We start from the raw sequence: 25,452 nt of genomic DNA, 5'->3' as shown, positions 1-25,452 counted from the left end.
TCGAGATTATTTTTGGATTTCAGGCTACAGTTTCAATTCAAGCACTCTACCTTTTATCTCTTGAAAATTGGTACTTTTGAGCATTTGAACGATCTTGAAATTAATCGGAATGAGAAATTATCATATGCTGGGGAAAATAAAGTGTTTAACATATAGTAAGATCGTTTTACATAAAACATAATTTCATTTTACGAGTAAGTCTCATATGAAACGATCTCATGGATATAAATATGCGAAACAAGTTGACCCAAAACAAACAAATACTTGTGTGATGCTAAACATGTTAATTTGGTCAAAATATGTGGGAATTAGACTATCTTCGTTAATTACTATGCGATAAAAAAAGCCATATTATGATAGATTACCAACCACACACAAAAGATAACCGCCCGGACGGCGCGAGTAATAATGCAGTATATTATAACGAAAATAAAAACAACATATATAGTAATGAATGATATCACATTCTCGAGCAAATCAGGCGAAGCAAGATCACATAAATACCTTTTCTCCACCAATCATCTACTCGTGTATATATCTTATTCAGTTTGCCAAGGATTACGAACACACTGTGCCTTTTTCAACCCGCATCATCTCTTTGACAAGATCACAATTTCGTATCATTCCAAAATCATCTCGAATCCACACACATATAAAAAGGTAATCAATGGATTCAAGGCTCAATATGAAGTGAAATGTCATGCATCGATGCTACATATATTAGAAAAATAAGTGTGTGTAAAATATATTTTATTTTCATGGATAGATGATATCAAATGTCATAATATATATGTCACATAATCACACAAATATCATATAAATCATATTCAACACATATCAAACTCTACTGAAATCTACCGTATATTACCCAATCCTAATACACCTGTTTCGAGTTAACTCAACATTGAGGTGAATTAACTTCCGAGGAAATTTATTCTACAATGTTAGCGTACATATATATTCATCTCAACATCTATTTTCTTGATTATCTTTTATTTTTGATTTACTAAATTTTGTTTCTTATTGTCCAAAATTTTCATAATGTTTTTATTTTTTTGAAAGGAAAATTTTCATAATGTTAAAACCCAATAATCATATAAATTTCTAAATCTAGCTTTAGCTAATTGCTAACTTTTGCAATATTTTATTAATTTTGACTTAAAATATAAACTTTTACTGTTTTAGTAATATTTTATCAATTTAACCAAGATACATACATATATGTTTTAGTACTATTTTATCAATTTCGTTCGATCCTATCTGTGGGGCGTTGGCCCACAGAATTTATGTGAAGATCCGATTTTTCTTCCCACTATTTAATTAACTAATGGCAAGGGAAATCTTAACATAAGATTTTTGTATTGTATAAAAATAAGACTTGCATAGTAGAGAATATTTTATGAGATATGTGGAGATACTATTGGACATGCAATATGGTATGGATATATTGTGTTTAAGCATGCAATTTTCGAATTTGAAGGAAATTCTTGCAAGAGTGAATATCATGCAGATTAGAAGGATTGGGGCTTGATTATTGCTTAAGATTTTCGAAATCCTCCTAGATTAAATGCCTAATTATTGTGGTGGATAGATACATGGTTACTTGGAAGAAAATAATCAAAGATGGCTCAAAATCCTCCCCAAGTTAGCATCACTATTTTCGAACCAATCAAGGAGAAATGAATCAAGGATTTAATCTCACAAACTTGGTAGCTGAATCTCGAAAAAGAGCAAGGAAATTGGAGGTCAAGCATTGAGAGACTTGAGGCCTAATTGGGTAAGATTTGAATACCAAGTAGAGCACCCTCCCCTCACCTATAAATAGGCCAACCCTCCTAGCCATTCCTTACACCAAAATTTCGAAACCCATAGCTGCAATTTTCGCAAATTCAGCAGATCCCCCTAGCCGAAATACTGCACAAAAACCGTCCAAGGAACCAAGCCGAAGCGCTGCCCGAGTAAGGAGCACGAAGCGATCCACCTTTCAAGCCAAGCACCTACGTTTTTCGCACAAATATTTATTGTAAGTGGGCTATTTTTTTTAAACTTTAAAATCTCGAATTTATGCATACATGTTTTCGATTTTTACAAGAAAAAATAAATAGTCGAGTACAATTTTCTTTCTACTCTTTTCTTGTATCGTCATACGAATTTAAAGGCACTGTGAGGAGTCGACTGTATACGGGAGGGAATCCCAATCACGAAGTACCCTTACGCGGTGGGGGACATAACCGCTATACGGCCTCGCCCCCTTAGAGGAGTAAAAATTAGGGACTGACGTCAGTAAACCGTAGAAAGTAGATGAGTCGCACTGCTGTGTCAATGTTATGCATGTTTATGAAGTACGTATGAAACTCATTATTTATGTTTCGAAATTATGCATGTTGTCTTTATTGTGCTCGATTTTCCCCCACTTGCTGAGTATTCCCAAATACTCACCCCCTTTACAACCCTTCCCAGATAAGCCCGAAGAAGAACTCGAGGATGAGGAGTCCGAACAGTTCTGGGGATGGTGAAGGCTAAAGGAATCTAGTTTAAGTTATTTTATTTCAGTGTTTACGTTTCCGCATTTAAAACTCTGTCGTCTTATTTATTTCGGTGATTTTAAAGACAATTGTTACATTTTGAGATTTCGATATATAAACTGGTTTCGGTTTAAACTGTACAACGAAAGGCTTGTTGTTTTCAATTTGTGTGATTGTCAACGACGTCGGTGTCCATCTCGAGTTTCGGGGCGTGACAATTTAGATGGTTCAGATTTAATAATATTTGTGATTTTTTTTAAAAAAAATGGATCTCACGTAGTTGGGGCTAAAACATGTACGGTGAAATATTCCCAATTTAACCAAGATAAATCTCTCTATATCACTTTCTTGGAAAGGAGCTGTTGTCTTCTGTCGACTCCCACATCCTGCCCATCGCTTGCACCCCCTCCGGAAAGAAGACATCGAATAAGCCGGTGGGTGGCGGTGATTTTTTTTTTTGGTAGTGAGAAATGTATATAAATTTGTGAAAGCCAATCTGGAGTTACATTTACCCATTTGCCTCTTATCTGTTTCTGCCCTTCTCCGTTCTTTCTATTTTCAAGACTCCGTCTTTGTTTCTTCGTTTTTTTTCTCGAGGTTAGTAGTGTGAGTTTCTTGGATACTTTTTCTGTGGTTTTGAGAAAAATTGGATCATTTTGTGTTTATTGGACATTTGAAAGCTTGTTTCATTTTTCCTTGGTGCACGGTTCTGATTTGGATTATTGTGGTGATCTGTTACCTTTGATGTTGATTGATGAATGAAATGATGAAAGTTCGTTAAGTTGTGGGATTACTTTTTGTGTGATAATATTCAAGATTCATTTGTCCTTTTCTGGGATTATATGTTTCTCATCAGTTTTCAAGTAGTTAGCATTTGATCTGTTTTTAAGTAGTTATAGATATGTGATTTTCTTGACTATTTGAAGAGGTAGAAGTAACTTAATGGGATCTGTTGTTTTGGAATGGCAAATCTGCTGCCAAAATGGAAGAAAATAATATTTTGTTCTCTCTTTTATCTGCCCCATACCCCAAAAGAAAGAACGCCTTTTTTTAATTTATCACTTTCATTCAATTTGTTATAAAGTCCGGTACTATAATTGAAGGGTCCGTATAGTATAGTAAATGATTAAATGCCGCTCAAGAACATTGTGCGGGAGCTAAAGGAGATGAAAGATGATATTGGTGGCGTATCAAGGAGAGGGATTGAGGTGAAGCATCGGAGCAGCCGCAACAGATCACTTATTGCTCCTGATGTAGGTCCCTTTGAGCCAATGCAGGAAGGACAGTGGGCAAATTTACCGCCTGAGTTGCTTTTGGATATCATTCGAAGGGTTGAAGAGAGTGAGACATCTTGGCCTGCTAGGGCTGCTGTCATCTTTTGTGCATCGGTTTGTCGATCTTGGAGGGATATTGCAAAGGAAATTGTGAAAACTCCTGAAGAATGTGGGAGGCTTACCTTCCCCATTTCCTTAAAGCAGGTGTTTTTGACTGTTTAGTTTTTGTTTGATTTGGTTTATATGATTATGATGATTATTTATCTTATTATGAGTTTTCCCATTCTTTTTATTTTTTGCCATTTAGCCGGGGCCACGGGATGCTCCAATACAATGCTTTATCAAGAGGGATCGTGCGACTTCCACATACCGACTTTACTTTGGTTTGACCCCATGTAAGTCATTTTGTTTTTATTTTCCTGAATATTCTATTGCCTGACTCTGGAGTTTCCATGAATTCAGTCTTCAGGTTAATCAGAAAATTTTACAAAGATGCAGTATGCATTGGCATTCTTGCTCGATTGGGAAAATTACACGTTTAATGTACTGATTCTCATTGATTTGTTACTTTGATATTTATTATCGTGTCATATTTCAAAGCGTACCTTCTTGAGCAAAATTTTGATGTGATTCAATGCTTCAGTCCATTTATATGTAAATATAGATAGCAAATTCTTCTAATTATTGTGTGATATAATTCCAGCCGAGGACAAGAATGATAAACTACTGTTGACTGCAAAAAAGATCAGAAGGGCAACAGGCACGGACTTTGTTATCTCTTTGGTTGCTGATGATTTTTCTCGAGCCAGCAGCACCTATGTTGGAAAACTTAGGTAAGTCTTTTCTGGTCACTTGTCGAAAATGTACATGTTAGATGTTTGGTGTTAACTGAACGAAAAATGATGAAATCAGGTCTAATTTTCTTGGGACCAAGTTCTCCATATATTGCAGCCAACCTCCAAACGATGTTGGTGTTCAGCCTAAAACTCCACAAAGCCGAAGATTCCGCGCTAAGCAAGTATCTCCAAGATTACCTGCATATAACTATGTTATAGCCTCCATTTCATATGAACTGAATGTTCTTCGCACTAGAGGTCCTAGGAGAATGAACTGTGTCATACATTCAATTCCTGTCACTGCAATCCAAGAAGGTGGCATTGCACCGACACCAACATCATTTTCACAATGTGTCGATGACAAGTCTCCCTTCATATCAATTTCAAAAGGAAAGGAGCTTGCTGCAGATTTCAGCTCACCCAACCTCTCAAATATACGTGTATCAGAACAGCAATTTGTAGAGGCTCTTGTTCTGAAAAACAAGTCGCCTAGATGGCATGAACAGTTGCAATGCTGGTGTCTCAACTTTAAGGGTCGTGTCACTGTTGCATCTGTAAAAAATTTCCAGCTTGTAGCATCTGTTGAACCTTGGCTTAACGTGCCTGCATCTGAACAAGAAAAGGTCATTTTGCAATTCGGGAAGATTGGGAAAGACATCTTTACCATGGATTATAGGTACCCAATTTCTGCGTTTCAGGCCTTTGCAATCTGCTTGAGCAGTTTCGATACTAAACCCGCTTGCGAATAACCTGGTGGACCTTGATGATCGTTGCTGCTCATGGACACTTTGGTTAATTTCCAGAATGGAAGGTAAATTCCACTCTGCATTGCCATTTTGTAGTTGAGAACTTAGCCTTATAGAGTTATCAATCTGTTGGCAGTTCAGAGGATGAGACACTTTTCGTGATATATGTTCGGATTACATAACAACTTTTGAATGTCTCGTTTATATGCCACACTGATATGATGCTACCCTCCTACCTATTCTTTTTATTGAAGGTTGCTATAAATATTCTTGCGCTTATGGTTGCCTATGCACTATAGGAATCGAAATTGTGAGCCATGACTAGATATTGAGGCCCATGAATCAAACCAAGACTCTGACACGAGCTTATGTTATGTATACCTAACTAAAGCCGTCTTTTGCGAAATACTTTTTCCTTTTTGCCATCTGCCATCTGCCATCTGCTACTAGATTGGCTCTTGATGTTTAAGCAACATGCCTCTTGTGACATTATTTTTTCAGTTACTAGCGCTCTAGCTCATGCATTGTCTAGAAATATTGATGGATGTATTGCATGCATTTACATTTAATATCAGTGTAAAGATGGACATTGTGCGGGTTCGGGTTCGGGTGATGCTAATGTTGGTTAATTTGAAACTAGCTGGTGTTAGATGATACATGTCGCTTTAAAAAGCTAATGTTAATATATAGCAAAATAACATTGAATGTAGCCAAAAGTACCAATACCAATTAAGGGCATGTTTGGTTATAGTTCAAGTACCTTTGTTTGGACACTTTTGGACTCATTATGTCTACGAGTTCTTATTTTATATTTAGGTTGTTTATGAACGTATGTAATGGATTTTAAATTAGTGCAAAATACCCCTTAAATTCAAATAATTCAATCTAATTATAAATATAAAAAGTATATAAATAGGTGGAAATCTCAATTATAATCGCATTTTTTCTCCTCAAAATTTCAATTCGATATTATTGTGGTAAATTGCATTTCTTCCAATATCAAAAAACATAAAACTTCATTTGTAGAACTAAAAGTCTTTTAAAACCCTGTGGTTTCTTATAAAAGAAAACACTTGTGTGAGCCGGTTTCACGGGTCGTATTTTGTGAGACGGATTTTTTATTTGGATTATCCATGAAAAATTATTATTTTTTATGCTAAGAGTGTTGCTTTTTATTATGAATATCGGTGAGGTTGACCCGTCTCACAGATAAAGATTCGTAAGACAGTTTCACAAAAAACCTACTTTCTTACAAAAATATTCCTTATACGAGGATATATGTCTGATTTTTTAAAACACGAGATTTAAAATATTCGATACGTCCTTGGGTTTTCAAGGGTGCGATATGCTATTTTTCGAAACGATTGCATATGAAATTCAAGGTCCACTAACCACATCCGGTATATGGTCACATGCAACACAAGAAGTCTTGATAATAATGGTCCAGTTGAAATGAAATTGATTAAACAAGCAAAAATGGACCGCTTTACAATAACTACTCCTCAACCTTTTCTCACATTCACTTCAATTTGTTCAGTACCTGCCAACTCTGTTACCCTTTTAAACTCGAAGCAACAAAAAGAATATAAAATATCGATATTATTTATCTTTCAATGAATGGGTACATCAAGATCAAGTCACGACTATGCCCGTGCTGATACAAAAGGAACATGTATTTGTGTGTCACATTGAAATTTGGACAATACAGACATATTTTAGGAAGTTGCCTGTGGCAAGAAAAAAGAATGTCTGTGCTGCAGCTAGCTAACTAGTTCTTCACTCCAATCCAAGGCGGAGATCGAACCGGCGATTAAATTTCAAGTGTAATTCATTTCGAAATATATATATAGACTTGTTTTCATTAGTTAATGAAAGCCAACATTGAACAGATTCTGCCAATCAACATCCCAACCAGGTAGCTGTTGTATTTGCTGCAAATGAAATTATGTCTTCCTCGTGTAAGTTAATTTAAACCGAAAAGTACTGAAATGTGAAAATTTTAAAAATAAAAGAATTGATAATAAGCGAGTCATTGTTCAAGAAATTACGTACAGGGATGCAAGAAGAATCGAGTAAAGGATCAGGGAACATCTGAGGCACCATTTGAGATTGATCCAATTCCATATCTGTGCCACCACAACTTGTTGTTCCCTCCTGCTGCATTGGATCATAATCGAAGCACGTCGAGTTGGCTAATAAATTATCGATCCTCGAGTCGAATCTTGGGTTTGAAGTAGCCAGTTTCATGGAAAGAAACTGCAAGACGCATTGAAATTATTACTGATAATTGATCCAAGAAATTGTATCAAATTTGAATTCTTGGAGAAAACCGAAACATCTGATAAATAGTTAATACCTCAACTTGCTTTTGTAGAGACTGGACATAGATGATTATCTCATCAAGCATGCCAGCTTTTCCAGTAACTTTGTTGCATCCAGGGACTAATTCCTGCAGACACTTCATTTTCTTGCTGATTTTTTCCCTTCTTGCCTGTGAAATATCAGTAAATGTTCAATCAAAACATAATATTTCCACCAAGAAATTGTTAAATATCGAAATCATTACTCAAAGTTACTAATTATGCATACTCTTTCTGCTAAGCTGTGGCTATCGGTAGCCTGGCCGCGTCGTGCCCGAACATGAATATAATCAGGTTTCTGAACCTCGGAATTAGTCTTTGAACTTGCCTTAGAACAAGTGTTTGCTGAAGTTTCTTTATCAGCTTTCGCAGTGATCTCCGATTTCACGTCTCCCGATTCCTCAACATCAAACTGCAACTAACATAAAAAATGCTAGCATTTGAAAGATTCCCACATGCGAAAAAGTACAGGAAAATACAGTAGAGTACAATACAATAGGGGTACCTCGGCTTTTCTCTTCTTGATGGAACATGAAGCGAAAGCAGCATGACCGGTGGTTGCATTCTGCCAGCAGTGGGACACCATTTCTGGGTGATCAACCACACATTGTAGGTTCATCCGATCATTTTCTAGATTCAACCAAGAATTATTCGGCTTGTGATAAAAGCGCTGGAGCGTCTTCTTTTGTTTTTCAATCGCGCTCACGTCCATGAAACTTTCTGTGATTTCTTAGGAGATTCAGATGGTGTTGTAATAGAGCTCTGTTCAGTGTTTGGCGAAGTGTTCTTGATGGAGACTGGTTGTGTGTGGCACGGTGGAATCTGAGGCTAAAAATGAGGGGTCAAAGGGATTTTATAAGTGCCAAAATTATACCTCACACGTAAATACCAATTATCATATACGTGATAAAATTTGTTTATTTTAATTATCACCGAAAAATGAATATTTAATGGCTTATGTGAGCTTTTGAGTAAGATATTTGTTGGGTGCAATAATTGTCCATGCTTGATAGAACGATCGAACCGTGATGTTTGAGCTGCTTAACAGTTTAAAATATTTGAGTTGCACCATTACCACCAGCTATAGCTTTTGGTAAAGCGGCAAGCGCTCGGTCGTACAATTGGTATCAGAGCCAAGGTCACGGGTTCGATTCCCATTGATTGCAAGGAGTGCAATTAGTGAGAGAGATTGTTGGGTGCAATAATTGTCTTTGCTTGGTAGATCGATCGAACCGTGGTGCTTGAGCTGCTGTGCGGTTTAAAATATTTGAGTTACCATTACCACCAGCTATATTTTTTGGTAAAGCGGCAAGCGCTCGGACCTACGATATTGTTATTTCTTCAAAATTTTCTTGAAATGTCAAAAATCGTGAGAGCAAGGGTGGTAGACCATTTCTTGGATTAAATATAACATGTATATTGATTAGTATGTCATTAAGTCTTATAGATCTTTTGTTGGGGTAATATTTATTGAATTTCGTCAACATAAACGTATATCTAAGAGAGAGACATGAATTCGAACCCACGTAAAAGCGAAAAATTCCTCCAACACCCCGGATGTTGTAATAAAAAAAAATATTTGTTGAGTTTCTCATCTATGTGATTTTGTCCTTCAAATGCATAGCCCGAGTCCTTTTTTGGACATAATTTTTAATTAAGATATTTTTTGTTTCTTTTTATTTGAACCGACCAATCAAGATCTTTGGTCTGTATCCAGACCCGATGAAGAAATGGAAGAATGACTCCGATCTAGTTTATGGCAAGAATAATAAGTTTTTAGATTTTAGGGGTATTTTTGAAGAAAAAGAAAAGATGAAACATTGAGATATCAAAATAATTATAAGAATAACGTTTGTTTAAGTTTGCTTAATAAGGTTTAATAAATATTTATTATATAAGCATGTTTAGGTTCGATAAAAGCCCGAATAAATTCGGGAGTCGTGAATATATTCGTTAAATAAAGTTTAAGTTCGACTCGATCATAAACGAGTCCAACACAAACATTCAAGAATTCGGCTCGACTCGATTGCATAAGTTGAAGGGTTTATTTCATCCTACCCATGTGGACATTGCCCCCATGGTAGGATGGATGGCCAAGATTTGCCCATGTATATATATGATATTTTTTTTTCGAAATTGTATGTGTGTCAAGATCTTATCCGTTGAAGTGAGGGTAGTGCCCACATAGGTAGGATCTCATTAACCCAGTTGAAGTGCGGTTCTTAAAATTTGGCTAACAAATAAATTGAATAAATTATATATTATTATAAAATTATATTTTTTTTATCCGAAACAAACAGTTGATCTATATAATTGACGTCTGAATATTCAAGATTTAAGTATATGTATTGATATTTATACAGTGCACATACACCACCATACATTAAAAATAACAAGAGGGAATGGCAAGATTCCACATGCTATGTTGTTTAGAAGTGAAAAAGAATATTAATAAATTCAAATAAGCTACAATTCTTACACAGCAAAATCCTTTGGACCAACACCAATATAATAATATTACATGCTCAACATGAAGACATAGACATGTGATATAGTGGATAAGAAGAGTGAGAAGCAACAAATTTCATATATTTATTAAATAATATTAGTTTCTATTCATATATTTTCTTATTTGAAATTATTTTGCAATATATGACTGGTCTGGTATACAACTTTATGTGAAAAATACGTCTAGATTATCAGAGTGTACTTGGATCAATGGATTTCAAATATATGTTATTTCGAATCTCTATTTCCAAATCAAATCTTTCATCAAAATTTATGTCATTCGAGATGACTAAATAGGGAAAAAAATAATATTCACAGTTACAAATAATTTTAGATTAAATATTCGAATAATTTTATCTTCGTCCTTTTTATAATGATCTCGAAATAAAATTGAAGGGATCGGAGAGGGACAAGATCACTTTAGTTTTTTTTTTTAAATTTTTAAGATCACTTTAGGTTGATGGTGAAATATGCCAAGAAAGATTTAGGGGCCATAAGTCTTTTTAGAATACTACATTTAAAATTATCTTCAATTGTCGCATATATGAGCAATAATGGAGAATTTTATATGGAATATAAATTATAATGATATACACGGTTCAGGTATGAAATCGAGTTGAAATAAATTCCCATCACCTGCATATGTTTGTCTCCCTTGGATCCGATTCAATGGAAATTTACTCTATTTTAAAGGGGGAAAAAGTTTTAAAAAATTCTAACTTTAATTTTCTAAAAGAGGTCTAAGCTTTTGAGATCTTGGCATAATAAAGAAAAAAAGATTATAGTTTTTTGAAAAATTTATGGATACCAGAAAAAATATTCAAGAAAAATTCTATGAATTTGTAAATAAATATAAAATTCACATTTTATTCTTCAATTGGTTTGAAATGCCTATCAAAATTCCTTAAATATCCATTTTCAAATTCTGTAAATTCAGTTACAAAGAAATAAATCTCTAGAATAGGAAACCATTACTGATTCTTAAAAAAATTCAACTAATCATCTTCCTTTACATAGAATTAAATTATTTGTACAAAATCAAAAAATTAAAGCAATTCCTATATATATACATATATATATATATATATATATATATGAGATATTGGCAAAATTAATATAAAAAACATTATAACACAAATTAATTTGACAAATACAAATCTAAATATCATAGGAAAACAATTAGATAGGTATTTACTAGTGGTCTTTGCACATACGCGTTGCATGCATACGTGCTCTACAAAATTAAAAAAAAAATTATGATTTTTTAAAATTATTAATTAATGAGGGATATAAAGAAATATTACTTTGATGTAATTTACCCATTCCAATAAAGGGTCCTACTTTGATGGCCTTGGTTTCTCTAACTCTTTGTTTTGAGGAGAAAGGACATACTACATACCTAACCGATAAGCCTTGTAGAACCCCACAAAAAAATTTAGGCTTATGAATCCACACACCATGTTGATTTTGGATATATGACAATGAGTAGGTCTTTTGTGAGACGGTTTCACGAATCTTTATCTGTGAGACATGTCAGCCTTACTGATATTCATAATAAAAAGTAATATTCTTAACATAAAAAATAATATATATTTTTTCATGGATAAACCAAATAAGATGTCTGTCTCACAAATATGACTGCCCCACCACAATATTGTTTTGGTTTATTTACTAATTAGTTATTCTTGGAAAAACTAAACCTATTGTTTGGAATATAAGTAACACAACAAGTGAAATGATATCCTAGAACTTATAGTTTCATCATATATTATGACTAAATATTTAGATGATGTAATACATATCAAATAATACTTTGAAATATTATATAAAAAAGTCATATTTCATTTTGAAGGTCGACAATTTTCTCTATTTATCTTCTGCTGGATCATATCTGAGAGAAGTTTCGAGCTATCTTTACGATGCTACTCAAACCATTTATTTTTCAAACCTTGATATATATAATCTCAAAGGTTTATGTATATGTCCGCATTAATGAATCCTAAATCATGGAGAAATATTTCTATATATTTTGCAACTGTGTGTATGATAATCACATGGCATTGGAAAGTTTTGTCTTTCACAAAATTCTCTTGAGGGACTATCGACAGACATTCCCAATGTTAAGTCGATGAAATAATACAAGCATATAATCCAGAAATGCCTAAGATTTCATACAAAATCCGCGACCAACACCCCCATGTTTTATTGTATTTGAAGAGGAAAAAGATCAGATTTTTTTTAAAAAAAAAGACAGATTAAGTTCGATTCTAACATTAACGTTGATACATTTTTTGTTTCTTTCTTTTTCCCAAAAAAATACTTTCTACCACAAAAACTTCACGTTTTCTAAATATGAGAACTATTTCCTGCATAACATAAAAAAGCCTCCTTCATTTCTATTATATTCTCATCATTTTTTTTTCCGTTTTAAATATCATTATTTCGATCAAACGCACGTGCTTTGGTTGCTAGTACTTAATTTCTACCGCAGTTTCGATCCATCCGTTACATATAACATCTCATCTATTATTCTGTAATTTTTAATTTGTTAATCAAATTATAAAGACGTAGAGTTCCGACATGCATAAAAAACGTTAGTGGTAGAAGTGACCCTCTTTGTGCAAATGTTTCATGAAGTTCATGTAGTCATCCACATTAACAATTTCATCCATTTGAGCTATATGTGTGTGTGTGTGTATATATATATATTTGGGGGGTTGTTTTGTCTGGATTTAATACCATGGGAGATGAATCATAAATAAAATAAAAGAATTTGGAGCTTATTGCTGAGAAATCGGCCCCCGTCTTTGGCAATTTGCCATAAAATTTTGGGTTAAATAATGCAATTGTTTAGGGTGTGGTGCAACATGAATAGACAAAGGCTGTAAGCAGGGCCTGCTGATTGAAAAGTCCCAAGAACATGCACCCCCATAAATTAATATCTTATTTTTATTTTATTTTATTTTATAGTTTTTATTTTGTACTTGTTTTCTATTAAAGGATTTGAAACGACTCCATTTTAAATTTTTTAAAAAAATATTCCATCTTATATGATGTTCTAACATTACATGATATGTTTTAAGATTTTCCAAAAACTTACAATTATTTACATTCGGTCAATGCAATAAAGGAAATATTGCAACTTTAGTTTTAGTAATATAATTTGTCAAATTTTAGTTTTCATGTAGTAACTTCAATTTTTTTTGGTCTTTTTTTTTGTCTGAAATTATTAAATCTATAGAATATGATTTATTTGGCACTGGATATATTATTCACATTAAATTTCATCTAATAAAAACTATGCCAAGCATATATTTTATTCCTCAATATATTATTAGAAATTCATTTAAAAAAAAAAAACAGACCTCGAAGGACATATCCTAAGGTCAAGGATACCTATGTTGTCTTTTGTTTCAAAATACCATCTCTCGTACTACATTATTATCTATGGTATTTCCCAGAATACTTATTAAATATATATCTGTTAGTCAAGACACAATTTTATTTCATTATATTTGTGATGGCGCAAAGTGCACTTACTTGGGTGCTAATGAATAGGAATGTGAGACCCATGAGTCCAGATAGGTGCGTGTCTATCTGCTAGTATTGTCTCGTATAATTGAGAGATCAGTCTTACCATTTTCTTAATGTGTCTTAGCAAAGACAATATTACCCGTTAAGATCTGACGTCGCTCTTTTACGGTCAACCTAGCCAACCAGATTGAGCGAAACAACGTCAGCAGTTTGACACACAAAACTTTTCAGGAGGTAACTCATCTCAATACCACTCTCTTTCATAAATGCTTAACACATCATCTATAATAATACTTTTCAAATTAAAGCTAGTAGTATATATGAAAGATCAAATTTTTATTTTATTCGTATATTAATTTCCTGATACGCTTTTCGTATACTATATAAACCTTCTTTTAATTGCAAATAATAATAATTATTCATCAAATCATATTTATTTTTTTTTTAAACATAAACCGATTTGAATTCGTGGGAAATATTTGAGGTGTTAGTTTTAAATAACTTTATTTCATATCGAAGGATTTGTGATGATATGGGTGTTCCTGTGGGGATAAATCGGGTTCCTCTTTATTCCGCAGGACGAAAACGAAAAAAATCGGGTTATATGATAAGGGAAAATTTTCTATTAAAATTCTTTCGACGTTCAAATTAGAGACGAGAAAATGGAAACAAGAAATAAGATGTCGACTTCTCAACCTGGATACCAGGTCACCTTGACGAGTTTCTTAATAAGATCGAAAATGATTTAAATCCATTATCAGAAATTAACTTATGTAATAAATTATTTTAAAATTAAAATTGATCAAATTTTAACATTAAAACTGCAATAAAAATAATTGAGCTGCTTGAAAAGTTTTATATCTAATCTTTAAAACTATTTATTAATTTATAATTCCTTTATTTAAATTTTAGCTTATTGAGTGGGGAATTTTTTTACAGTTATCTTCCGACCAACGATTTTTTAGTGGGATTTAAGTCTCCTTTCAAAAGGCTGCAAAATCAAAAAGTTTCTTTAGATTTTAAATGAATGGAGATAAATATTTAAACAATTATCAAAATAATTTAATTTATCTATGTACCATTCATTTACGGACATATAATTGAACAATATAAATTTATCCTCTTCCAAAAATCCTAGTATTTTATTCAATTGTTTGATGTATCGTTCTTCATATTTCATTTTTTAAAATTTAATTATTATAATTGTATAAATTTTCTAATAAACATTAAACCCTCACGACTATTAATTAATTTCATGAAACATGAACAGATTAAAGTTTCCTGGTATCTCTGTCTCGAGAAATTTAAACGTGTTTCATGGGTTTTATTCAAGAAAAATTTTCAATAGTGTAAAAATATTAAATTAGTCCCTTTTTTGGAAAAAAAAAAATTAACTTTATTTATACAAACTTCCAACGCCAGGATTCGAGCTCATCAGAACTAATAATTAGGGTTTGATAATCTAGCTAACTCCATTATATATAGGAGAAATTTAATTAATAATTAGGTGTTAGCACCTTCCCAATCAAACAATCCAAACTGTATTGCAGCATTAAATCAATAGAAGTAATTTTTTATTACTCGAAAAGAGTTCATTGTAAATAACTTTTTAATATATATTACACTAAAATGATACTAATTGTTGTGATATCAGTTGGACATACGACGTGTTTCACCAGGAGAATTTCTTGATATCAGTTGGACATACGACGTGATATTTGACACTTTGCGATTTCGGCCATCTATATTGTCAATTCTATTTTTGGTCTGTTATCTTTGTTTTTTGACAATTTTAATCATTTTTCAATGTGTAGTGTCACATAATCACTCACGTTAAAAGCAGACTAAAAATGTCAAAAATGAAGATACAAGAGTATGAATGAATGATAATATACATTGCCAAAATCGCAAAACATATATGACTAAAAAACAATTTGATTGATGTGGCATCGTTGAAAGTGGAAGCTAGCTTCAGGTTATGGAGGTTGTGGCGATTCTCGTGGCGGAGGTGGTTCTGATGGTTCCGCGGCGGTTGGATCTGGATCTTGGGTGGGGTTTTCTTCAAAGAGGATCTGATCTAGGGTTTGCATTGGGCTGAAAATGGAAATCCCACGACGGGTCGAAAGGATTGCGTTCCTCAGTCTCTCCAAAGGAGCTGAATAAATATAATATAACAAAATCAAAACTCAGACACGAATTTTGAATAAAAATAATACTAACATCGTTATAATTTCACAAAAATATTTACTAGACACAAAATTATATTATGTTTTATAATAAATATATATGCACGCGTAAGTCATGTATGCCAGAAATTACAAGTAATCTTGGATGAATATTCTGCCTACAAACACAGACAAAACATATTCAATGTAATTAAACGATCCTCCCATGCATCTTTTTCAATTGTTGTGTTTATCTATAAATAATGTTAAAAATCTGATTTATAATTTTGTAAACATAATTTTCAATATTATAATATATGAATTTTTATAAATTTTAATTTGTGTCTTCCAAAGAATCAAATGAGAAAAAAGAAATTAAACTTTTAGAGGCAATGATGGAGGAGACTTCTGAATAGAAGTCCCGTTATTTAATGGACCCTCTTACTGGTTCATATTCTAACATGTATTCTTTCGGGAATCGATGAGGAGTTGACTTCCATCAACCGCAAAAAGTGTCATTCAATTCATTGAACAATGAACTCTAATTAATTAAACTTAAGAAAACGAACACAAATTTAAGCCTAAAATCGATGGTTCCTGCTGGCTGCTGACTTCCTCCTCTCCCTGCATTGCTACAAAATAATAAGAGCAAAATATTGGAAGTAATCAAATGAAATATAATATTGGCTTGAATAGTAGTTTCCATATTAGATGATGGCACACAAGCTGGCTAAAGATTTACTTAATATGTGGGATGTGGGACTTCTTGCCTTAAGTTTGTTTCTTCTTGTTGTTGTGCATCCATACCTTAAAAACTCGCCTTTTCACCCCAACTTCACGGCAAAACTTCTGCATTTCTTGATCATCTTCGTTTTGAAGGCTCCACCCCAGTTTAGTTGCGAATTCATGCATCCTGTCCTTCTGTTCTTGAGTGAATTTAGTCCTGAATCGCCTTTTCGATCCTGGAGAGGAATGTTGGATCAACGCATATCCGCCTGGTATGGGCTGGAACATGTCCAGATACTCGCTGGATGATTCTGCCTCCCCTAGTCCACCACTGTTTCCCTCATAATTCACCCTTGTGGGCGGCATAGAAGCGACGGTGGTGGCAAGATGTAGCTGGAATGCAGCTGCCGTGGTCGAGTTTTGTCTGCTGTTAAGTGTTGGGAGAGCTAGGAAATGCAACGGTCCCAGCCCGCTCGTGACCTCTTTCCGATGGAAGTTCCGGTGACAATCACAGGCTGCGCACTTGAGGGATTCTTGGGTTCCCTCTTCTCCACCAGGCATGAATTCTCTGCATCCATCCACCGCATAGTTTCCCGTGTTTGCAGCATGATTCTTGAGGCACTCTCTATAGGTAATTGATGTGGCACTGTTAAAAGGGGTGGAAGCTTCAGCTGGTGGAGATTGTTGTGGTGAGTCCTGTCTCAAAAGTGGTGGAGTTGGTGTCTTTGAACTTGACATGCCAACGGTTTTCGCGGTGGTTGGATCGAGATCTTGGGTGGGGTTTTCTTCATAGCCGAGCTGATCTAGGGTTTGCATAGGGCTGAAAATAGAGATCTCACGGTGGGTCGAAACCGTCGCGTTTCTTCGTCTATCCGATGGGGTTGAAACTAGATGTGCAAGAGGCAACTTCATTGATGATTCTTGGTTGTGTGGTGGGGGTATTTTTTCCCTTCTTTGATCTCTACGTTCCATTAAAATTCTACTTCTCGAGTAACAAACACAGATTTTTCTCTCTATTTTTTCTGTGTTCTTTATTGAATTCTACATTTAGAAACATCAACTAAATAAGCTCAAGAGTGCCGAATAAGTTGATTATAAACTAAGTAATATCTGAAGGGTTGGCATTATGGTTTCTTTTCATTTGATTTCGGCTTCTACTCACCCCAACCACTGCTTGCAGGTTGATTAATTAGTATAGGAAGTGCACAGTAAATTCTTTTCAATAAGTGTAAATATTGACGGACAACGGAGTTTTGAATATTTTTTTTTTTTTAATCCTCTTATGTTTGTTTTTCTGTTGAAATATATTGAAGGAGCTTTACTGATGAAACGAGGAAAGATGAAGGATTTTTACCTAAGCTTTTTATTTTGGTAGGGTTTGAAAAACGACAAAAACTTATGTGAGACGGTCTCACGGGTCGTATTTGTGAGACGGATCTCTTATTTGGGTCATCTATGAAAAAATATTATATTTTATACTATGAGTATTAATTTTTACTGTGAATATGAGTAGGATTGACCCGTCTCACATGAGACTCACTCTTAAAAAATATAGCTTGGACATTAAATGTCGGGCCACCACTAAAGAAATGCAATTTTAGGCAAGCAATTAAGCATGCTAAAACGTAAATAAATATATAAAAAAAAACCAACAGATTGAAGCAGGGCTTTAAGGGAAAAATGGGACTATAAAACCTAAAAATATAATAAAAGAAAGATGCTTAAGAAGTGTGAGAAAGGAAATGTTTGTCTCCCCAAAGAATAATACTTCAAGATTTTGCCGTAAAAGAATCAGCCATCCAAAGGAGAGACGAGGGGAAACGTGACGCAATTACGTACTTGAATTATTTGAGGGGAGAAATTTAGAAAAATTACATCTTACTTTAAAAAAAAACATATTAGCTTCCCCGCATGGATATATCTAACCAATTAATTGGTTGATTCACGAGATACTTGAGATATATATAATCGGATTTTTCTATGATACACATCAAATGTTACTCGATCCCCTTATGATTATATAGTGAAATTTTAATCATTTGATCATCCACACATTATGTCAACTTCCATTAAAATACGAGAAACTCGATCACATGATATAATGATTTTGAGGTAGTCGGCATAATACAAATCAAGGAGATGGACCTTAGCGCTTCCTCTCTATCCCCAGGTAGGGAATCCTTTGCATGGCCCGTTTTGAGATAGACCAACATTACAAAGGACGATACTACCATATAGAGTTTTGAGACACGCCATCATTACAAAACCACATCCCCCGTCCCGGGAGAATGGAGATAAAACTAAGACTGATTATTTCTCTTTTTGATGATACCAGCCGAAGTTGAAATAGACAAAATTCGGTTCAAATACAAAACAAATCAATTGAATTCGATGCACTAGATCTAGTGCATCGGCTTGGTATAAAAACCTTGATCACCATCTTCCGAATTACCATAGACCAACTCCATATAATCATCATATATACAAGATGAATTCGAATCAAGAATTCGAAATCCAGCTAATTTAAACATAAACGCATCCAAACAGATAGTTACTTATTATCACCACTGCCCAACAACCAACTTATTTAGTTAATTTCGTGTTATACATCAATAAAAATTGTCGTTTTACTATAAAAACATAGATCATAATGTCGATGTGCTGCTCACATAAGTAAAAATGATTAGAGTTATCATTCTGAAAAGTGATAAGTTTGGAATCTGTATCCCCATGTCCTACAAAGCAACCGACAAGAGAGGTCATTAACATTACACCACTCTTTGTTGTCTTGTTCTGTTTCGTACCAATATGTTATAAGACAAAAACTTGTATGAGACGGTCTCACGGGTCGTATTTTGTGAGATGAGTCTCTTATTTGGGTCATTCATAAAAAATTATTACTTTTTATGCTAAGAATATTACTTTTTATTGTGAATATCGGTATAGCTGATCTGTATCACACGTAAATATTTGTGAGAGCGTCTCACAAGAGACCTACTGATGTTATGAACCCCAATTTGTAACTAGCTATACAAGGGTAGAAATTAGAATAGAACATGAAGGGTTGATTCACAATATTAGATCTAATGATAACCACTTGTTCAAATTTCATTCACGTTTTTGGAGCAATAATGGTTACAAAAGGTGATGTAGTACCGTTCGATATAAGCTATACTGTACACATTGGTATTAAAATTCTGGAGAAATAATTAATGGTCAAAATACAAATAAACTCGACCTTAAAATCGACATCTATCACCCTAGCGTAAAGGAGGATTTTGGCCCTCGAGTAGGTGGATGTGTCGCACATATTACATTATTAGCCATCGTTCTACAAAAGCTGGTGGGTAGTTCTCTAACTACTTCACACAACTTTATATATATATATATATATATATATATATATATATATATATATATATATATATATATATATATATATAATCTAATCTAACATACATGTAAATATATCACTTCAATTGTGAATTTTCTTATATATCCTTGTTCATTTAAGTTTGCCTATACCACTTCAATTGTAAATTTTCTTATATGTCCTTGTTCGTTTAAGTTTGTCAATTAAATTATTAGGTTATCTTAAGGGTTTTTTTTTGTAATTCATTGCACATCTTAAATGAATTTGGACATTAATACACATTCCTCTTTATTTCTTAACTTTTATGCCAAAAAAATAATTTTTTTTACATTTCTTTGTAGCAAATTAAATTAATATGTCTTTTTAAGGGTTTTTTTTGTGATTCATTGTCCATCTTTGATAGATTTGGACATTAATCAACATTCTTCTTTATTTTCTAAATTTTATTTCATGTAAAAAAATTATATATTTCATTGTCCATCTTAAATGAATTTGGACATAAATACACATTCCTCTTTATTTCTTAAATTTTATGCCAAAAAATTATTTTTATACATTTACTTGTTCATTTAAATTAGCAAATTAAATTAATATGTCTTTTTAAGGGTTTTTTTGTTATTCATTGTCCATCTTTGATAGATTTGGACATTAATTCACGTTCTTCTTTATTTTCTAAGTTTTACGTAAAAAAAATATTTATTTACATTTCCTAGTCAATTTGTGTGATTCATTGTTCATCTTAGATATATTTAGATATTAATACACATTTTTCTTTCTCTTTTTCTAAATTTTAAACTAAATTTATGATATAATTTTTTCAAAAAATATATCAATATAATCCTTATAATAAATATGAATTATATTGATAGTTTATTATCGTTTGTTATATATTACAATTTTATATATAAATAAATTTTTTTAACTGAGTTTTACATATTATTTTATTCATATATTTTTTTACTATATATATTTATTTGAGTGGTATTATATTAAAATTTTATTTTTCTTAAATTATTAATCACAATATTAATTTATAAATGATTGATTCTGATACAAAATTAATTATCTATAATATTTATTCTAAAAAAACATAGAAAAATGTCATATAAATAAATAAATATATATGATTTATTGTCAGATGTATTTTTATGTATTGTGTTTTGATATATTTAGATTGATAAATACTTATAAACATGATGTTATTCAAACGAATTTAAACATTATCTAATTCTCGTTATTATATTTTTCGTTATTAGTCATCTACGTACATCGCACGTATACATTCCTAGTATATATATATGTGTGTGTGTGGTACGAATGTTGCCACATTCTAAAACATAGTAAAATGATATATATCACCACAAAATTGGATTTTTGCTATGAATTTGTAGTGAGAGTCGATGATGTGGCATGGTCTTGACCCTATTACAAAAATTTGTAAGGATGGCCTAGGATTCACTTGCTAGGATGTCTTGAGAATTTAAATTTTGGGATAATCCATCAAAAGCATGTTTAACTAGTTGAAGACCAACATGATACAAGTTGAGAAAAATAATAAACTTTCGAAATTTAAACAATGTTCATCGTCTTCTTGCGCATTTGCTAAAAGCAACGTGAAATGTTTATGAACAAGTACATGATATAGAGCTGATTGCAGCCCCTTCTAACCATGATTATCACTTGATGAGACAGAGCTATTGATCTCAACTCAAGTCAAATATCTATGGTTCATAGCTTCCAACGAATCTACAGATAGTGTTCACAAAGAGGAGCAGAAGAGAGATTTATCAGTAAAAAATTATATGGTGTGAGCTACCTTATATTATTAGCACCATGGATGCTGGGGTGTTTCCTTGCCACGATTCTTGAGAGAAAAGTTGCTCTACCTGTGTTGGAATTATTTTGTCATCTGACTATTGACCAGATCAAGGCAGGCAGTAATTAGAATTCTATTGTTTGGAATGGGCAGCAGGTCATTCTTTGTTTTTCAATGGTTCCAGATACATGCCCTGGAAAGAAAGGAGAAAAAAGTTAGGAACTAATAACCAATGTAGTGTGACACTGTGATTCAAGAAACACCACCAGGAGTTAATAAAATGAATATTTAAATTAAAATAGGCTACACGATTATCAAGAGGACAGTGATAGTTTTGTCACTAGTACTATAATATCTCATTCCAAATCGCATCTTGGGAGATGTTCAAATAGGTCTACGAGGCTATATAATTGATCCCTCCAGTAACTTAGGTCACTCATTTTCACAAAGAGGTGAGGAATATGAAGTAGGTGCGAGCGAACTTTGTCCTATAGATTCACGCTAACTTTTAATAATAGATCCCTGGTATCTAATGTAGCACATCCCTTTATACCATTTTCTGTACAGTAACAGTCAGTAGGCTCTCTATAAGAACATAACTGAATCCAAATATTGCAAAAGGAAAGGAAATTATCACTTCAATTTTTTCTCATCCTCACACACCAACACGAAAATTGCTCCAAATTCTCATCTATTTTACGAGGTATGATAGGATTTCACCTCAGCCTCCTTTATTTAACAAATCAAAATCCCAGCTCTCTTTGTCGCAACAATCTACCATCCTAGAATTTTGTGTTTTATCTGAATATTTTGAAGAATTCATACCTATTCCTTCTCAATGAACACTCACTCAATCCTTTACCAGAATGGAAAAAACTGCATCCCACCATCACAAATGTTGCTATTCTACATGCAGAACATCCCCGTGTTACATATATTTTTCTATTTCACAGAGAATGGACTTGTCATACAGAAAGCACAATAACAAAGGGTTAGTACATCAAGTGTGAATTCTTAGGTGGCAAGATTGTTCTTGCATTTGCATTCCAATGTCCTCATTTACTCACTGTATCATTTTCTGCCCGAAAAGTAGAGCTCAACTGTCTCTTGAAACAAGATGAATTCAAATGTCTTAAAATAACACAAGTTTCTGGATTTGCAATATTTAAAACTGGGGCAAACGTTTGTGCATTTTCTATACACCCTCATTCACTGAAAACAAGTCAGACATAACTTTGATTAATTGTTTGATCATGTTATTCAGCTTCTCAACAAGCAATTTTACTAATCTTGTCTCATCCAGTCATATGAGATAACTCTAAATAAACATTGTTTAAAGCTCTATTAACAATCTTAAAAAGAACAGAACCCTTACAGCAGAAAAGACAATTGTACCACATCATAGTTCTGGAACGAATTCTGGGACTCACATTGTGATCAGATAACTAAAAGAACCTCTTTTCAATCCACACAACATTTCATTGTAATCAACCAATAAATAAATACACAAAACTGAACACATATGAAGTCTATATAATAACTGAATCTCAGTTAATAATTTGATGATACGTGTGTGCATTTGAAGGTTGACAGTTTGGCACCTCGGGTTCTCAATATCTTCCTGTAGATCATAGTTAACATTAATTACAACCTATTAACTAGAATCAAACATTGGAAAACTCGAAGTAATCCCAATGAGAGAACTCCTCCAGTTTATTTTGAAGTAATCAACTCCTAAAAGGTTTTAACCAGCTATTAACATTCAGAATCATCCAACAATCATTAAGATGCTTTCTACTGAAAAGCAAGTTATTCATTTGTTCCATAGGCACTGATAATGAAAAGAAACTGCTATAAAAAGCAGTTTTTTTGACATTTAAATTCAACAAGAGTTCGAGAGAGAGATATTTAGGTTTTAATCTAGGTAATAACTACCCGAGGCTTCCAACTGATTCCACAAACTGCAATTGATGTAGATGCTGCTGCCCATCTTGTGACGCTTCAATCTGTTGTAGAGGCTGCATGACATTATCCTCTAATACAACTGCAGAACCAAGACTAGGGGCACCCTTTCCCTCTACGACTCGCCACATGTACCATGCCCCGACAGACCTATAAGGCCTCCACTTCTCACACAACTGTTCCATCTGTGAAGGTCTCGGTAACTCTTCCAAACCATGCAACAACTGAACACCTTTCCTAACCCCTAAGTCGCTCACAGGCAAAACATCCGGCCTGTGCAGGGAGAATATCATGAACATATGTACCGACCAAGAACCAATCCCCTTAACCATTGAAAGCAACGTGAAGAGAGACCTGTCGTCCATTTTTACAACGGTTTCATCTGATAAAATTCCGGACTTGTACTTATTAGCGAGGTCATGCAAGTAGCTGGACTTACGACCAGAGACACCGATTTGCTTTAGCTGCTGAGAAGAAAGGGCGAGGACAGAATCAGGGCAGACAAAGTCTTCACCGCCACAAAGGGAGACGAAACGTGTATATATGGAGGTGCCAGCTTTATAAGCAAGTTGCTGGTAGAGAATACTCTTTGCGAGGGCAAGGAATGGAGGATGATGGGACTCAAATTGGGGAGGTGGGAGGGTTTCGATTATCGGAACAAGTAAAGGGTCAGCAGCCCGGAGGTGATGCAGGGCCAATTCAACTTCTCCTTCGGCAGATAAAGGTTTGATTACCTGAGGAAGAGCTCTGGAGGCGCCGCGCCGCCGGTTCCTAGAGGTGGTTGGCGTAGTGGGAGTGGCGGAGGATGCGATGATTGCTGAAGAGGCCGCGGAGGAGGACTCTTCGGAGACGCCGGTTTGAACCGGCGCCGGCTGGGGATTCTCCCCTGAAGTTAGGGTAGGGATGGAAAGTTTGCGAATTTTTTGTGGCCGAATTGGAATTTTGGAAGGGTTAAGAGTGCTATGGGCGATTTCGGTATCGGCGACGACCGGGGCCCGGGGAGGAGACACGGACACGTAATCCGTTCGCTGAATTGCAGAAGAGTGAGTTGCAGCAGCTTGGCCGGCGTCGATTTGGAATTGAGCTTCTTGTTTTGGTGGGGTTTCGATGGGGGTTTGGGTTTTCTCACCCATGTCAACCAAGCCGAATGGGAATGGAAGGGGGCGGGGCAGCGGCAGCGGCAGCGGCAGCGAGAGCGATAGCGGTCGCGTAGAGATTGGGTTCGGAGAAGAAAAATTCAGCTCAGATACGAAATGAGAATGAGCCACGTGGTCATGTCCTGGGCGGTCAACGGCCAAGTAAGACCGATGAGACTCGGTATATCTCCTCCATACTTCTATTGCTTGATTGATTGAAGTGTCATTTATTAAATACAAGTTTACTAAATTTTTTATAGAAAAATTTTACATGTTTTATTTTTTTAATATGTTTAATCAGAACATTGTTTTATATCTCAAATGAATCAATATTTTATTTCATTTTCTTATTAACAATTGCGTAATATTACTTTATTATATAATAAAAGGTTTTCAAAATTACCAAGTCAAAAGTCTAACCAAACGGCACCAAATCATTAGCACAGCAAAATATTTAGGCAAAAATTTGTATAAGACTGTCTCACGGATCG

At 34.0% G+C, this 25,452-nt stretch overlaps 4 protein-coding genes across 10 annotated transcripts in view; 1 reads left to right on the top strand and 3 right to left on the bottom strand.

Annotated features, from left to right (window-relative positions):
* LOC140841701 (tubby-like F-box protein 5) overlaps positions 1-5,641 on the top strand; it is an 80,066-nt gene extending 74,425 nt beyond the window's left edge. Inside the window, exons 1-5 of one of the 4 annotated variants that reach the window (XM_073209326.1) lie at positions 2,862-2,959; positions 3,629-4,003; positions 4,107-4,194; positions 4,503-4,632; positions 4,712-5,641. In XM_073209326.1, coding sequence (XP_073065427.1) covers positions 3,656-4,003; positions 4,107-4,194; positions 4,503-4,632; positions 4,712-5,384 — 1,239 coding nt within the window. In that variant the 5' untranslated portion in view covers positions 2,862-2,959; positions 3,629-3,655 and the 3' untranslated portion in view covers positions 5,385-5,641. Of the gene's footprint in view, positions 1-2,861; positions 3,136-3,628; positions 4,004-4,106; positions 4,195-4,502; positions 4,633-4,711 lie in introns of those variants that run through there. The other 3 variants (XM_073209324.1, XM_073209325.1, XM_073209327.1) reach the window with 3 other exon arrangements.
* Positions 5,642-7,006: 1,365 nt separating this feature from the next.
* On the bottom strand, positions 7,007-8,545 carry LOC140840566 (transcription factor bHLH63-like). Of its 3 annotated transcripts, XM_073207745.1 has the most exons (5): positions 8,247-8,545; positions 7,971-8,159; positions 7,738-7,872; positions 7,434-7,637; positions 7,007-7,312 (listed from the first exon to the last, which is right to left on the bottom strand). In XM_073207745.1, exons 1-5 carry the CDS (start codon positions 8,451-8,453, stop codon positions 7,247-7,249), a joined length of 801 nt encoding a protein of 266 aa, XP_073063846.1. In that variant the 5' UTR covers positions 8,454-8,545; the 3' UTR covers positions 7,007-7,246. The 3 variants fall into 3 exon arrangements, with proteins under 3 accessions (XP_073063846.1, XP_073063844.1, XP_073063845.1); XM_073207743.1 differs by lacking the exon at positions 7,007-7,312 and having other exon boundaries at positions 7,340-7,637; XM_073207744.1 differs by lacking the exon at positions 7,007-7,312 and having other exon boundaries at positions 7,340-7,637; positions 7,971-8,153.
* A 7,786-nt stretch (positions 8,546-16,331) lies between these two features.
* Positions 16,332-17,690, bottom strand: LOC140840564 (zinc-finger homeodomain protein 2-like). Of its 2 annotated transcripts, none has more exons than XM_073207741.1 (2): positions 16,756-17,690; positions 16,332-16,580 (listed from the first exon to the last, which is right to left on the bottom strand). In XM_073207741.1, the coding sequence occupies exons 1-2, from the start codon at positions 17,644-17,646 to the stop codon at positions 16,530-16,532; spliced, it is 942 nt and encodes a 313-aa protein (XP_073063842.1). In that variant the 5' UTR covers positions 17,647-17,690; the 3' UTR covers positions 16,332-16,529. The 2 variants fall into 2 exon arrangements, with proteins under 2 accessions (XP_073063842.1, XP_073063843.1); XM_073207742.1 differs by having other exon boundaries at positions 16,495-16,580; positions 16,719-17,690.
* Positions 17,691-21,540: 3,850 nt separating this feature from the next.
* Positions 21,541-25,176, bottom strand: LOC140841700 (alkylbase DNA glycosidase-like protein mag2). The gene is made up of 2 exons (XM_073209323.1): positions 23,799-25,176; positions 21,541-22,056 (listed from the first exon to the last, which is right to left on the bottom strand). The coding sequence occupies exons 1-2, from the start codon at positions 24,956-24,958 to the stop codon at positions 22,035-22,037; spliced, it is 1,182 nt and encodes a 393-aa protein (XP_073065424.1). The 5' UTR covers positions 24,959-25,176; the 3' UTR covers positions 21,541-22,034.
* Positions 25,177-25,452: the final 276 nt, after the last annotated feature.

This window comes from Primulina eburnea, chromosome 9 (genome assembly GCF_022965805.1).
Source record: "Primulina eburnea isolate SZY01 chromosome 9, ASM2296580v1, whole genome shotgun sequence".
Lineage (NCBI taxonomy): Eukaryota > Viridiplantae > Streptophyta > Magnoliopsida > Lamiales > Gesneriaceae > Primulina > Primulina eburnea.
The sequence above is the reverse complement of the archived record's forward strand: the minus strand, read 5'-3'. Positions and strand labels throughout refer to the sequence as shown.